Here is a 16,575-nt window from a genome sequence, read left to right as displayed (position 1 = left end):
TATTCATAAAATAGTTGAGTAAAATATTTCATATTTCGAATTAAATGAAGATTATATACTTAAAACAAGTCATTCTTTGAAAAAAGTTTTTTTTTTTTACCAGAACTCTTTAGAAAAAGGACAGTTGGTTGTGAGCTTGCTAACTATGGAGAACAAAGAGGAAGAGGAAAGTTTTGTAGGGGAGAAACAAACTGATCTCACTCTCTATTCAAATATGGTAAAGATGTGCCTGGTTTATGTTATGTTCATTGTTTTTACCTGAAGAATGGGCTAATTACACCTCTTGTAATTTTAAGTTTCTCTCCTTATTAGAGGAGAAGCTGAAAGGATGAAATGCTAGCTTTTCTTATCCCATGTTCACTGGAGAGCAGGAAGCAGGAAGCTCTCTGTGAAGGTCAGCAAAACGAGACCTCTGAAGACTCAGCACCGAACGTTACCAGAGCAGTGGAGGAAGACCCCAAAAGGCATCCCAGTAGGAGTAGCAACTTCTTCGAGACATGTGGCAAGAAAGAATGAATGAGCCAGGAAGTTTGGTAACACCTGAGATGGTTCTATTACTTAACAGTGTCTTGGAGATCTTCCAGTCCAAGCCCTTGCTCAAGCAGGAGAGCCTAGACCAGAGATGGGGAAACTATGGCTCTGGCTCAGGAATTCTGGGAATTGAAGTCCACAAGTCATAAAAGGGCCATAGTTCCCCATCTCTGGTCTAGACCGTTTCAGACAAGTGGCTGGCCAATCTCTTCTTAAAACCTCAAGAGATGGAACACCCACAACTTCTGAAGGCAAGCTGTTCCACTGATGAATTGTTCGAACTGTCAGGAAATCCTACACAACAGAACCCTACCTAATAACAGAAGGAACTTTCATTGCCACAAAGATCAACAAAAACAAACTTCACTATTATGCCGCCTTCTTTGATACACAACAACTTAGGCCATCGGAGGACATCGTCTTCCTTTGGGCCTGCAATTGGAGGCAGCTTGGAAATTCATGGACACCATAACAGCCACGTTACTGAGCGCTCAACTCAGAGAGGGACTCCATGCTAAGCCATTCACTATTTTATAAATGATTCTGTGGCTGAATGGAAAGAAAGCTTATTTATTTATCTAATTGATTGTTGTTGCCGTTGGCTGTCTGGGGAATTCTGGGAGCTGAAGTCCACACATCTTGAAGTTGCTGAGATTAAGAAACACTGGACTACTGAGTTTGTATTACAAGAGTTTTGAAGTTTTACAACTTTTACAAAGTACGATGAATCCTATTTTACAGACAGGAAAGATGTCAGAGACCTGGAAAGAGGCTAATATAACAATAATACCTAAAGAAGCTTGACTTTAGGAAGAAATTACAAACCAATATCATTACTGAATAATGACTACAGTTGTTCACAACAATCCTAGCTGATAGAGTGAGAATAATTTTGCAGAATTTATTCATGAGGACCAATGTGGATTTTTACCTAAAAGACAGCTAAGGGGCAATGTTAGAATTGTGTTGAATATTCTAGTACAATTAAATCCAGAGGTTTCCTTTGAAGTCATGGAACTTCGTTTTTGTACATGACAGTTTCAGTGAGACTATTCTATGCTGAAAAATGGAAAGGTTCAATATCCCCCACAATGGAGGAACGGCTGGTGAAGATGATGGAACTTCTGGAGACAGCTAAATTTAGCCTCTTTGATTAGACAAAAAACAATATATTTATGGCTGACTGGAAATCCCTTGCACTTATGACTTGTGGTTTAGAAAAAAAAATAAGACAATAGAAAAAAGTGACCTTTTTATTGAAATCATACAGAAAGAGATCGCTTTCTAACCATGCTTGTATTTGCTGCAAGGGAAATCAGAAGCTTTCGGGGGGGGTGGGGGTTCCTGCACTTTGGTCTTTTCTTCTTTATCTCTGTTTTTTTATTCTGTCTTATTTTTGTTAGTTTTATGTGCTTTTTTAAAGCTTTTATATCTTAAAAAATAAAATGTTCTCTTGCCTCATTTCAGTTTCATAAGTTATATGCTTCCAACTTCTACATTCCAGCCACCCTTGGATGTTCTGTCAATTTCATACTGGACTTGATTACAAGACTCATTACTCTTCCGCATCAGGGTGAAGCATAAATTTGAAAGATTTGCCACATGAAAGGGCCGACTGCAAAGCAATCGGTATCATTGGTCACGGACTGGATGGGTTCTTGCTAGGCGGTCCTTTCTTTGTTGTTCATATCCTGAGAATTAGCAGAGGAATGTGCTGGGATATTTAAGGGGACTGAAAAGCCTGGCCTCTGAGGAACAGTTCCACCATTAGGCAATCTTGTCTAGCTTATGAAAAAAAAAATCATAGAAACCTATAGACTTTAAAAAGGTCATCAGGTGCAAGAGGGGTGAACTTGTCTTTGTTGAAAACAAGGGCAGGACAAGGTTATAATTAAAAAAGAGCCAAGTTGAGCATCTGGAGGAATTTTCTCCAGTGTTAAACAGTGAAGCAGTTAACCCATAACACGCGAGGTATTCAAATAAAGGCTGGACGGCCACCTGGGATGGGTTAGTGGATTCCTGCACTAAACATGTGTTTCCATTACAGATTGATTGATTTTGGTTGTTCATCTAAAAAGGTTCCTGCAGGTAACAAAGAACACTGAAGAAGACCTTCATGGTCAAAATAACTAGATATTTATTTTCCACTTTTCTTCTGGTTGGGCTGCTTTCCTCGCTGACAACAGCATTTAGAGCAGGGGTGTCAAACTGCCAGCCCACGGGCCGGATGCATCATCCGGAAGCCGGCCCGGCAATGGCAAAACTATCGCAATACGTCTCGCGACGTCACGTGACGTTGCGAGTTTGACATGTCTAGAGGATCAATGCATTTAAACAGGCCTTGCCTGCTAACAGCCTTTTTTTATTAGCTTGGTTGAGAATCCTCTTTCACTATTGCTGCTTAACAGCTGTTATTTAATCATGACTAACTATAAGGAAGATGACTTTGACTGAGATATGCAGGAACCATTGCCTAGCCCTAGACAAAAGGCAGAAGCATTTCTGAGGGCCAGAGCATCAGATAACTTCAGGCAGAAGCTTCACTGAGCTGCAGAAGGAAGAGGAGGTAGGGTACAACCAGACTCACGAGAACCTGCTATTATAGACAATCTCAATAAAAATAGTTTTAGCCTTCCTGGGGAGTTGATTTCCTAGTCCAGTTGACTACCTAGTAGGGCTAATACTATGCTTCAGGAGATAGTAAGAAATCTAGTATTACAAAGGCAAGATTCAAAGCTTCATAAAAATAATGGGATTGATAAAAAGTTTGTAAAGTTTGGAGTCCAGGTCAAAGCTACCCTTCTTGCTCATGTGGAAAAGCAGACCAACCGCCTAGAGGTGACCATGACTTCAGCCGACAGGTTTCCATCTGCAGCACAGCGCTGGCTTTTCTGCAGTCTTGAAGGTACTAATCCTGATCATGCACGGACAACCAAATGAACGCAGCCCCCACCTCTTGCTGTGTGCAGGCCTTTCTTTCTTTCAAGCCCTGGAGCCCCGAGAACCCTCAAGAACTTCCTCTTTTGACCTGGACTCCAAGCTTCTCAACCTGATAATCAGCAAACGCAAGTCCTCGTGTGGCCTCTGTAGCTGGGACTTATTATAGTTAGGCTAAGAGTGGAAGACCTAATAAAAAGATAATTGAAACAAGAGTTGCTGTAAATTGGTTATATTTCTGTGTGCAATGTAAGAACTTTGGTGGAATTTGCAGTGCAAGCTGCCTAATCCATCTAACAGGCACAGGCCTGTGCAGCCAGGGTGATGGGAACGGAATCTGCATAGGTATTTAAAGGAGCCCTTGCTTTTTAGCACTCAATCTCAAATGAACGCTCCTCGACTGTACTGCCGCTAAGTGATGTGGTCATGTGACATCACACTTTATGACTGAATCCATTAGTGCTGGCAGTTTAGTGAGGACTGTGTGGGTCATTAAGCAAGGATCACAACTTCCAATTTCCTGCCAGTTTTCCCATTGGATGTTCTTCCCTGGAAACCAGCAGGGAATGTTGGATATGATGTGACCGCAGGGATGCTGCAACAGCCAGAACTCCAAAGAGTGGCTGTAAGTCCCCCTCTCTCAGCACTGCTGCGAGTCCGAATGGCTACTGAATGAGTGGTTGTAACCTGAGGATCACTTTTGTAAAAGAGTAAACTTTTAAGCCCTCCAGAAGATCTCTGGAAAGGACCACAGCTGCTTTATCTACTCAAAGAAATGGGCTTTCAGTGGGTTCCGACAGGCCAAAACATCTGGTAGCCAACAGTGCCCTTCACTTCATAGAGCAGACTGGCTTCCTCCATCTCGTGCTGCCTCCTACATTTTCTTTGTCTAATTATCTTTGGTAAGAAACTGATCTAACACGGCTATACAAAAAATAAATGAATGAATGAATGAATTAATTAATTAAAACAGCAAGATATTGGCCCTGCTTATTCTAATGATTTAATCTCCACTTGGTTCTCTATCCCAGAAGTTCTTGCTTCTACTTGACAGGCACCTTTTTATTATGTTGGAAACATTCATCTTGCCATCTTCTCCTAGCATAAGAAAGGACTACCCTTCAACCCTATCTTGAAACGAGCGGCAGCAACAGCCCGGTCAAAGGTGGAGAGAGGCCGGGCAGCGAGAAGAACCGAGGGACGACAGGAGTTCACTTTGGCGCAGCTCCCCTCTCATCCAGCATGTAGGGCAACTGCATTGCTAACGCCTGAAGGGAGAGGCTGGCATGCGCCAACCGCTCAGCAGAGACAGCCCCGCAGTCCTGACCTTCTGCTCAAGCAAGGAGTCACTTTGGCTGGACAGCAGCAGCTCCACACTGTAATATGTCAATGAAGACTCACATCATCCAGGCCAAAAGTATTTAAAAAGTTAAATCAGGGCAACTGGACCAAAGTATATATTCTGATCCAATTGCCTTAACTTTTTAAATAGCTCCACATTGCTACCATTAGAGCACGCTTCAGGGCAGGCTTGCAAAAAAGAGCAAGGGAATGATAAGAGATTGAGAATTATGGCCTTGATTAAAGTTGTGAAAAAGCATTGAAAAGTGTGAAAAAAGACTTGCTGGAGAGGAAGCTCTGACAGTAATCAAACTAAAACCAGAGGGGGAGGGGGGCTCAGGAGAACACAGCTAAATGTTTTACATTTTTTTTTCTTTGGACAGTAACGTTTATTTACCAGAAGCTTTTCTACAAGATCTTTTGCCTTGGGGAAGAACTTCTCTGGGAATTCATACTCCAATTTGATTATCTTTTGAAATATGAGATATTCATTTCTGGAAAAAAAAGCGGCACATTAATATAAAATCCTAGGTAACAAAGGAAAAAAAACACATGTCACACAAGAGGGGGAGAACTATTTCTACATCAGCAAGGAAATATACCCTGCTGGAAAGCGGGGTGGGTGGGAGACATTATAGTGCAGTGACCAGGCCAAAGTCGATGCATCCAACTTGACACTGGCCAAGCCACACATTCTGCCTAAGCCATGGGGGAATCATGTTTGTCTCCAGAGGTTGACCCATATTAAGTTGCGCCTTGTGGCTTATTGTAATATATATTGTAATATATCAAAACCATTGTGATCCAAAAACTATAGTTTGTGTCTGTATGAAACCAACAGCTGTAGCATTCAACAAACCAGTGAGCAGATATCAAGCCTTAAACAATGATTAGCCAAAGTCAAACAAATTGGCAGGAGGAAGAGCAAAGCAGCTTCAGCTGCAATTACGGAAAGTCTGGCTAGAGCACGGGTGTCAAACGTGCCGTGTCATGTGACGTGTCGCGACATATCGTGACTTTTTTCGCACTGCCGGAGCCGGGGTGGCCACGGCCTCCGCATGATGCAACCGGCCCACGAGCCAGCAGTTTAACACCCCTGGGCTAGAGTATCTTTCCATAAGAAAGTTCCCTCCCCCCCTCCCCCCTTCAATGCCTCTTAAGGGAATCAGACCAGAGACAGGCAAAAGCAAGGAATCTGGCTAGGGAGCCTTATTAAGCAGGGACAGGGCACTCTTTCCAACCCTCCCTCTTTCTCCTTCCCACTCCATGAGCCTTCTCTTTCAAATCATGAAAGGAGGATACTGGGGAAAGCTTTCTAAAAACTGGGAACTTGGTACAATTCAAGACATTGGCTCACCCAGCTCGGAACGGTGGTAACCCTGCTACAAGCTGGTACACGATGCAGCCCAAAGCCCAGAGATCAGAGCTTCATCAGCACGACGGACAAAGGGGAGAAACAAAGCACAGGAATTAATATTGCATAAACTGCTTATTGTCACATCTGCTTTCAACAGCCAAAATAACCAGATGTAGGAAACATTTCTGCAGAGCTTCACCTTCTATTCGAGGCATTCCTGCCGAAGGATCTTTGACAACCCTTAGGCAAAACCAAGTCTTCGGGGCCTTGTGAAAGTGTCAAACTGGGGCCCAATTTTATCTCTGCAGGATGATGCTCCATAGGGAGGGAGCCATCACAGAGAAGACCCTTTTTCTTGGTCCCACTAGATCAGGGCTTTTCAACCTTTTCACCCATTGTACCACTTTTAGGATATGGCAATATCCGAGTACCACCAGTCGCCTAGCAAGGTGTCAAAAACTTGACCCCCCCCCCCCAAAAGGAAAAAAGGTGATAAAGTACAGGTAGTCCTCGACTTACAACAGTTCGCTTAATGACTGTTCGAAGTTACAACGGCACTGAAAAAAGTGCCCTCAAGCCACAGCTGAGCAAGACACCTGCCTGCCACCCAGCAGCGCTCCTCCTCCTGTCCGAGGTTTTCATTGTTGTGAGCATTTCTGTTGAGGATTGGCAGTGGGAGTGGGGTGGGGGGTGTTTGGTTTTTATTCCCCCCATCTGCTGGGTGGTTGCAGCAGGTTTTGGTCACTTCACATGACCCTGGGACACTGTGACCGTCATAAATATGAATCAGTTGCCAAGCATCTGAATGTAAAGCACAAGACCCTGGAGATGCTGCAACATTCCAGCTGATCGGTGCTTCTGGGCTCAGCAGAAGCGCCGGGATCAGCGCCGAGCTCCAGCTGGAGCCTGGCGCTGATCCTGGTGCTTCCACTGAGCCCTGACAGCCCCGAAGAAGCGCCAATCAGCTGGAAAGTGGCACTGATCCTGGCGCTTCCACTGAGCCCTGACAGCCCTGCAGCTCCAGCGTCTCTCGCTCAGGCTTGTGCGGTGCTGCCACCGGTTCAGCCCATTCCCCTCCCCCGCTACCACTTTTCTAGGATGGTCTCGTACCACCTGCCAGGTGCCAATATACCACAGGTGGTACCCATACCACTGGTTGAAAAGCCCTGCACTAGATGAACTTTCTTAGGACAAGGGACCTGCAGCATTCCGTCTCCTGGTCCCAGGACTTTAAAGGTGACAGCCAGCACTTTGAATTAGACCCACAAGCAAATTGGCAGTCAATGCAGCTCCCACAGGAGAGAGGACACATACAGTATGCATATCTAGGCCAGCACAAAATCATGTAGGCCACTGCATTCTGAATCAACTGAAGCTTCCCGATACTTTTCAAGGGCAGCCCCATGTACAGTGCATTGTAAGGTGACCAGGGTGTGAATGACTGTGAGTAGAGATTGTTGGTTCAGGAAAGGGCATAACAGATGTGCAAGCTGCATTATGCAAAGGCCCTACTAGCCATGACTGCCACCTGCTCCTCAGACAGGAGCCATGAGACCAGGAGAACCCCCAGATTACGCACTGGGTATATCTGGGGCTATGCCAACTGATCCAAGACCAAAGATGGCAATTCTCTATGGGCCAAAGAACCCTGGAAACCAGAGCCATTCCGTCACACCAGGGTTCCACTTTAGCCCATTGCTCCCCATCCAGCCCTTAATAGCCTTCAAGCACTGGGAGAGGGAGGTCACAGCATCACTTAACCTACCACGGGCTGACACATATACCATGTTTTCCCCCAAATAAGACCAACCCAGAAAATAAGCCCTAGCATGATTTTAGTGTGTGTCTAATATAAGCCCTACCCCAAAAATAAGCCCTAGTTAAGAGCCCGGCCATTCTGGTTGCTTGCGGCCGCAACGGGGCAGGGGGCCACATGGCATGCCGGTGCTACTGCCACGAGTTGAGGTGAGGTTGGGGGTTGGAGCTACCCCACGGACCCTGCATGCGCTTACCTCAGGGCCCCCGCAGGCAAGCTGCTCCCTACTCAGCAACCTCCCCCTACCCGTGCAATGACCCGGCTGCCTGCCCGCCTCTTCCCTTTCTCTCCCCTCCCAAGCTGGACTGCCATGCTACGGAGGATGCCTGGGGGAGGCTCAGTTGCCTTACCCGGTCCCCCTACGCCATTTTGGAGCCAGGGGGGATTGATGGCGAAAGGCCTCCACTGCCACTGTGCATCAGCTGCTTCTGCCACTGGAGGCGCTTTCTTTGGTCCCCACCGCCCTCGTCCCGCGGATCACCAGCCCACTGCCAACGGCCACCTCTTCCGCCAGCCACTGGGGTCCTGCAGCACTACATTGTGCTGCCTGCTGTCCGTTTGCCGCCTGTATTGTATAGTTTCAATGGCGGCAGCTCTGGAGGCCAGTGGTAGGCTCTCTGTATCGTCCCTGGGCTGGCGGTTTCAGCCACCACCCCCCTTTGCGACTCTGCCCACACAGCCACGGGAGAGTTATACCAGGGCTGGCGGTGGAGGTGCTCCGAAGACTACGCTGCCACGACTCCAGCCAACTCTCCCATTGGCTGTGTGGACAGAGCTGCGAAGGGGGGTGGTGGCCAAAACTGCCAGCCCAGGGACAATGCAGAGAGACTACCACTGCCGCCATTGAAACCATAAAGTACAGGCTGTGAACGGGGAGCAGCCAAAGGACCGCAGCCCCACAGAACCGAAGCGGTAGGTGGAGGAGGAGCAGGTGATCTGTGGGGTGAGGGGCTGGCAGGGACCAAAGAAAGCCCCTCCAGCGGCGGACGCGGCTGTTGCGCAACGGTGGCGGAGGCCTTTCGCCGTCACCCCCCCCTTGGCTCTAAAACATCGGAGGGGGACCAGCTAATGCGACCAATCTTCCCCAGCCCATCCTCCGTATCAGGGTAGTCCGACTCAGGAGGGGAGTGAAAGGGAAGAGGTGGGCAGGCAACTGGGTCATTGAACGGGTGGGGGAAGGTCACTGAGCAGGGAATTGCCTGGCTGCGGGGGCCCTGAGGTAAGCGGGTGTGGGGTGCATGGGGCAGCTCCATTCCCCACCTGCCTCATCTCACCCCATGGTAGTGGCACTGGTGCAATGCGTGCTCTTATGCCCCATTGTGACTGCAAGCAATCAGACGGTGGGGTGGAGTGGGCGGCCGGCCGCAAAATAAGACATCCCTGAAAATAAGCCCTAATGGGTCTTTTGGTCCCCCCCCCCAAATATAAGACCCAGTCGTATTTTCGGGGAAAACATGGTAACTGGGTGTCATCAGCATATTGATATCTCAGCCCATGGTGGCGGATGATCTTACCCAGCAGCTTTATGTAGATATTAAACAAAAGTGGAGGAAGAACTGAGCAGTAGACAAGGGCTGGACCTCTCGCCTCCTATTAACACTGACTGAGAGCGGCCAAAGAGGAAGGAAGTGAACCAGGACAGCTCAAAGCCCCCCACTCCCAACCCTCTAAGCCGCTCCAGGAGGATACCATGGTCGATGGTATGGAAAGCCACTGAGAGGTCAAGCAGAGGCAGGATGGATGCGCTACCCCCACCCGCTCCCATCAGAGATCATCAAAAAGCATGACCAATGCCGTTTCTGTCCCATATCCAGGCCTGAATCCTGACTGGTAAGGGTCTAGATAATCCGTTTCATCCAGGAATCTTTGGAGCTGTATATGAGTTATTCCAAAGCATAGCTTTCTCAAAGTAGATTACAACACTGTAAGATTATCATTTAAATTTTAAACTAAAAACAGCAGCTAATAGAAAACATATATAAGTAGAAAAAAATACTGAAAAAAAGGTTTCCAGTTCTTTCCAAATAAGTTCAGTTTATAAGAGTTATGTTAGTAAGAAGAGGAAGAATATTTTAGCTATAAATTTTAAGAAACTTAGTTTAATTTAGCTGTGCTTTGAAATATATTATTCATCTTTTATTGAGACTCACTAAAAATGTTTCTTTAAGAATTTCTCACAATAAATATGAATGAGTAGGCGGTAAGCCTAGTAGGAAAAAATAATTCTCGTCTCATGTCTGGGCAGAGCAAATGTTGTGTTGGAATGTTCTATTGAACAAATGTTTACGAGTTTAAAAACTCTCAATAAATTTGAGTTTTTAGGATCCCTTTTCATCTGCTGGAAATCTCCCCCTCCCCCCCATCCAAATTTCAACAAAGACAATGCAAAGTACTGAAAAAAGCTTGGAGAATAAGGTCAGAGCTCAAAGTCATCTTAATACAGTTCAAAATAAAGCATGAAATTATTTCAACACACACACAGAGCTCACCTTTTGCAGGCAGATTTTTCTGTTAATAACTCTGGAGACACATACTGTGCTGTCCCTACAAAGGAGTTTGCCCGTGCTACAACGAGAAATAAAGAAGTAAGGGCACTTCTCAAGGCAGAGCAACTGTTTCATGAAATGAAAGATAAATTATACACACCTTGTTTACTATCTGCAGACAATATTTTTGCTGTCCCAAAGTCCGTAATCTGAATATGCATCTCTCCATTTAACAAGATGTTCTCTGGCTTCAGATCCCTAGAAAAGGCAAAATGGTTATACCAACCATCACTTTAGCTGCACACGCAATGCCCAGTGTTGAAAGTGACATTAAAACAGAAAGTGTTCTACACTGTTTCAGTAACATCAGGAAGATCACATTAATAAGAAGAAAACCAGAAAAGAAAAGATTTAGTAGGCATTGAGGACCTAGGGCTCAGATGCTTTTAACAGTAAATTCCATTTTAAAAACTCGTGCTGCAGGATAAAAAGAAACCAAACATTGGGAAAAGGTTCAGCTGTACAGGTTTTGAAAATGACTTGAAGTATTATTTATTTATGATATGAAAAAGATGTTGCTGCTTTAAAGAATCCACTCATTAAACATAATGCAACTTTTCTTTTTGTTCTGTTTGTGCCTTTTAGGCAGTGTTGCCTCCTGGTGACAGCCTGCACTGGTCCCTGCTGTTTTCTTAGCAAAGTGGCTAAGAAAATCTCAATCTCAAATTAGTGAGAGAAAGGATGCCAATGAATACATAGTAACTGATTCAAAGATCAAAATTGGAAGGTTATACTGAAATTGGATACGGTCAACAGCTAAGATACAGTACCTTACAAAATGGAAACTAACCAAAGAGAGAAGCAACCTAGAACTAAGGAGAAACTTCCTGACAGAACAATTAACCAGTGGAACAACCTGCCTCCAGAAGCTGTGAATGCTCCAACACTGGAAGTCTTTAAGAAGAGGTTGGACAACCATTTGTCTGAAATGGTGTAGGGTTTCCTGCCTGAGCAGGGGGTTGGACTAGATGACCTCCAAGGTCCCTTCCAACTTTATCATCATCATCATCATCATCATCATCATCTAGACATAAACCTCATTCAACTGAACATTCAAATTGGCTCGCGCTGATGGTTGACACGGGTTGCTGCCAGCATCCTAGGTGTCAACCAGGTACCTCCTTAAAATATAAGATGTTCCGAGTAGCGCAGTTTTTTGTAACATTGCTGGAGTTATTGCAGGAAGCTGCAGATTCTTGATGTATTTTGCAAAGTTTTTGGACATAGTTCCCAGTGCCCCGATGACAATGGGTATCTGTAAAGACCCACCCCACTTTACATCTTAAGAAGACAGAACTCTTGGAATATCTCTTCCAATAGGCATTTTTATTAAGATAAGATGGTTGCAGGCGTTCTAGACAGGATCTGAGAGTCCAACCCCTACCATTCAAGGTTTTAAGTGTTCCCAAGCAACCCCCACCCCACCGTCCGTCCAGCGACAATCCCAGGCGTCATATTTCTACCCCCTTTTCCTCTCGACCGGCAGAAGGGAGACTTCAGAGAGTAGTAGATGAAAGCTGATGGGCCATATTGTTATGGTCAGTCCTCTTGGTGAGATCCACATTCAGTCCCTTTGAAGTTTTAATGAAGGAAGTGAGAGCCATAAAACCCCTTTGCTCATCCCCCTTCCCCTTTGTAGTATGACAGAATCCAGAGAGGGCAGAAATGGGGTTTTCCATAGTCGATAACTAGAAATGAAATATAATTGGATTCTGACATCCTGCCCCCCCTTAAAAATAAGAGAGATCCACCTGAAAAGAAAACAAAACAGGTATAAAAGTTAGTCTGGCTTGTTAGGATACTCCGTATGAAACTTCTTTAATAGCTTCGGGGCTCTGACATGACGTTTATGGACCCACTCGTTTTGTGAGGCAAGGAGGTGTTTCCATGCTACGAGATACTGAGTTGCTCCATGATATCTCCTAGAATCTAGGATTTCCTTTATCTCGAAGTGTTGTTCGCCCTCCACCATGATTGGAGGTGGGGGGGGATTTTTGGCCGTAAAGGTGATAGATACTCTCTTTTCAGCAAACTGCAATGAAAAATTGGGTGTATTTGCCTGAGATTTTTGGGTAATTCTAATTCTACTGTTACTGGGTTTATGATTCTTTTAATTGGAAAAGGCCCTATATATTTTGGTTTTTTATAGGGTTGTAGGGATTTTAGGTATTTTGTAGATAAGTACACCATTTCTCCTATAATGAATGGTGTAGGCTCAACCCTTTTTTTATCGGCTTGTGCTTTGTATGCCTGCCTAGCTTCATCTAGTGTTTTTCTAACTATTGGCCAGGTATTTTGTAATTGTTCCATCGATTCTTTCAGTGATGGGATCGCCGGTTCGTTTGGGGTTAGTTCTGGCATGGGGTTGAAACTTTGACCGGTAACTATTTGAAAAGGAATGTAACCTGTGCTGGAGTGGACTGCATTATTGTAGGCAACTTCTGCGAAAGGGAGTAGGTCCGTCCAATCCGTTTGCTGAAAATTAATAAAGCATCTTAAGTATTGCTCCAGTACTGAGTGACAACGTTCTGTTTGTCCATCCCCTTGTGGATGATGGCTAGATGTCAGTCCCTGAGTGGTCCCTAAGAGGGATAAAAATTCCTTCCAAAATGCAGACATAAATTCCACTCCCCTATCAGATATGATGTGCTGGGGTGCCCCAGGCAATCTGTAAATATGCTGGACGAAAAGTTTCGCTAAGGCTTTTGCGGTGGGAATCTTTTGGCAAGGGATAAAGTGCACCTGTTTGGAAAACAAGTCCGTGACCGTCCAGACAACAGTATTCCCATTGCTTTCTGGTAATTCCACTATAAAATCCATGGCTATTTCCCTCCAGGGGGCTGAGGGATTTGCCACTGTTTGTAACAGTCCGGGCAATTTCCCTTGCAACCTCTTGGCAGTTGCACAATTTGGGCAGCTGGCCACGTAACTTTCTATGTCCTTTTTCATGGACGGCCACCAAAATTGCCATTTAATTAGGTGTAATGTTTTTACAAATCCAAAATGCCCTGCTGTTTTTGTGTCGTGGCAAAGCTGCATGAATGTGACTCTTTGGGTTGTTGGTACATATAACTTTTCCCCCACCCAAGGCAGCCCGTCTTTCATTGTGCACACGTGTTTATTTTTCTGGAACCATTCATCTGTTTCCAAACTTTTCTGGAATTCAATTCCGGTTTGGCTGCCCAGCTGTGGTTTTAATTTAGCTTGGGCTCTGGTGGTTACTGGCACTGCCAGTTGTGATTCTACCATCGTCGGTTTAGAGTCGGTGGCTCGCGTGCTGTTATATTGGGGCATGCGAGATAGTGCATCTGCCAGGAAGTTCTTTCCCTCCAGCAAATGCCTGAGCGTAAATTGGAACTGGTGAAAATGCTGGGACCAGCGGGCTTGCTTGGGGTTGAGCTTCCTGGGTGTTTTCAAGTCTTCCAAATTTTTGTGGTCTGTCCACACCTGGAAAGGGATTTTGTTGCCTTCAAGACTGGCGCCACGTGAGTAATGATCAACGTATCCCATATGCCTCTTTCTCCCACACGGGCCAGCGCTGTTCCGTTTTGGTGAGTTTCTTGGATGTATACGCACAGGGTTGCAATACCCCTTCATCGTTTTCTTGTAATAGTACAGCCCCCACTGCCACATCACTTGCATCCGCCTGTATTACAAAGGGCTTATCCATGTCTGGGTGCCTCAGTACTGGTTCGGCAGAAAAAAGTCTCTTTAATCTCTCAAACGCCGCTTGGCACTCCATTGTCCATGTTAGTGGCTGGCTAGGTTTTACTGAGGATGCTCCCTTTGTTTTTAGTAAGTTCGTGAGGGGCAGGGCTATCTGGGCAAATGAGGGGATGAATTGGCGGTAAAAGTTTGAGAAGCCCAGGAAACTTTGCAGCTGCTTTCTTGTGCGGGGTGGTGCCCATTCTAATACTGCTCTGACCTTCTCTGGGTCCATTTCAATGTCCTATGGGGATATGTGATAACCCAGGTAGTCTATTCTTTCCTGGTGGAATTCGCATTTCGAGAGTTTGGCATATAGGTGGGCGGCTTGCAGTTTAGTGAAAATTTTCCCTTTCGAGAGGTGTGACAACATGTCCTTCATGAGGGGCAGAGGGTATAGGTTGCTTTCACTGATTGTATTCAGGAGCCTATAATCCACGCATAAGCGTAAAGAGCCGTCCTTCTTCTCTCTAAAGAGGACCGGGGCGGCCACTTTAGGCTTGGCTGGCTCAATGAACCCCCTTTCTAGGTTTTTCTTTATGAATCTTTCCATTTCCTCCTTCTCCTTTGGGCTCATGGAGTATAGCCTGGGCTTCGGGAGTTTTGCCCCAGGCTTGAATTCAATGGCACAGTCCGTGGGTCGGTGGGGCGGGGTAGCTCATCCGCCCTCTCCTTACTGAAAACTTCAGCAAGATCTCTGTATTCCTCTGGTATTTCTGGTAGTCCCTTTTCCTCTCCCACGGATGCATTTTCCATTCTTAATTTTGGTAGCTCCCCTTTGTCATATGTCTGATTAACGAATCACTTAAAAGGACTTTCAGGCATATTTTTTCCTAAAAGCATTTATTAAGGTTACAGAGACGTCAGTACAGCATGGTGGAAATGCTTAGGTCTGGCTTCTCTTCCGTTACGCATATACATTCTAAGCATTTCCCCCCCCTTTTGGGGTCATGGTTCACATCTTCCAATCAACTTGGAAGATGTGATTTACTTCCGGTTTCTTTTTCCTGGGCTATCCTTATTCTCCTCCCTTTTTCCCTGTTGCCTGGTTTAACTATAAAAATACCAGACAGTTCTGCATATTGTCAAAGCAAGAATATACAGTATTTGCAGCGTTGACATCCGGCCCCCCTTACAAAAAGGATAGATCCTGTAAAGCAAACCAAAGCATATGTTAAGGGTTATCTTTCGGTTTGTTGGGGTGTTTCACATGAAACCTTTTGACCAATCTATTAGCCTTTACTTCACTGGATTTAACCCAGGTGGCTTCGGATAACGGGTATCCCTTCCATTGTATTAGATACTGCAATTTCCCTCTAAAAATTCTACAGTCAAGAATACGCTTTACTTCATAGTGGGTCTGTCCCGCAACCACAAGGGGCCCAGGTGCTTTTTTGGGAGGGGGTCTTAACGTGGAACTCCGATATGGTTTCAACAAGCTACAATGGAAAACTGGGTGAATTTTCCCTAAGAGTTTAGGGAGTTTTAGCTCTACTGTGACTGGGTTGATGATCCTTACTATGGGGAAAGGCCCCAAGAACTTTGGTCCCAATTTCTTGCTGGGCAATTTGAGGCATAGATATTTAGTTGACAAATAAACCATTTCCCCAACTTGGAATGTTCTTTGGGGAGCCCTCTTTTTATCAGCCTGCTTTTTATAGATTTCAAAAGTCTTTTTTAAAGCAGCTTTTGTGTTTCTCCAAACTTCTTCCCACCCCTTCACCCACTGGTCAAGTGTCTGGGAAGCGGAGGGCATCTGAGGATATTCAGGTATTGGGTTGAACTCTTTTCCTGTGGCCACTCTGAAAGGCGTGTAACCGGTGCTGCTGTGCACAGAATTATTGTACGTCACCTCCGCAAAAGGGAGAAGATCAGTCCAGTTCGTCTGTTGGTAAGAAACGTAGCACCTAAGATATTGCTCCACCATTTTGTTAGCGGCTTCCGCAGCCCCATTGGTGGCCGGATGAAAAGCAGATGATAAACCTTGAGATGATCCAATTAATGTAAGGAAAGTTCTCCAAACCTTCGCTGTGAACTGCATCCCCCTGTCCGAAATTATCCGCTTAGGCGCGCCATGCAGCCGGTAGATATGTTTCAGGAACAATTTGGCCAGTCGTTGGGCAGATGGGAGTCCTTTGCAGGCGATGAAATGAGCCTGCTTCGAGAACAGGTCTATTACAGTCCAGATGACAGTGTTTCCACTACTTTCAGGTAGGTCTACTATGAAGTCCATAGCTATTTCTTCCCATGGTTGAGAAGGGTCTGCCACGGGTTGCAGTAGTCCAGGGGTTTTCCCTGGGATTCTTTTCATTGTGGCACATACAGTACAACTTTTTACATAG

General features: G+C 45.4%; 1 protein-coding gene across 1 annotated transcript in view; it reads right to left on the bottom strand.

Annotated features, from left to right (window-relative positions):
• Positions 1-16,575, bottom strand: part of PDPK1 (3-phosphoinositide dependent protein kinase 1) — a 41,512-nt gene that overhangs the window by 7,844 nt on the left and 17,093 nt on the right. Inside the window, exons 6-9 of the mRNA XM_029287257.1 lie at positions 10,629-10,726; positions 10,472-10,547; positions 6,167-6,235; positions 5,207-5,303 (exon numbers count right to left, since the gene is read on the bottom strand). Coding sequence (XP_029143090.1) covers positions 5,207-5,303; positions 6,167-6,235; positions 10,472-10,547; positions 10,629-10,726 — 340 coding nt within the window. The remainder of the gene's footprint in view (positions 1-5,206; positions 5,304-6,166; positions 6,236-10,471; positions 10,548-10,628; positions 10,727-16,575) is intronic.

Source organism: Protobothrops mucrosquamatus, unplaced genomic scaffold (genome assembly GCF_001527695.2).
Source record: "Protobothrops mucrosquamatus isolate PMUCROS unplaced genomic scaffold, P.Mucros_1.0 scaffold_278, whole genome shotgun sequence".
Lineage (NCBI taxonomy): Eukaryota > Metazoa > Chordata > Lepidosauria > Squamata > Viperidae > Protobothrops > Protobothrops mucrosquamatus.
Note: the sequence above shows the minus strand (reverse complement) of the source record. Positions and strands in the feature narration are given on the sequence as shown.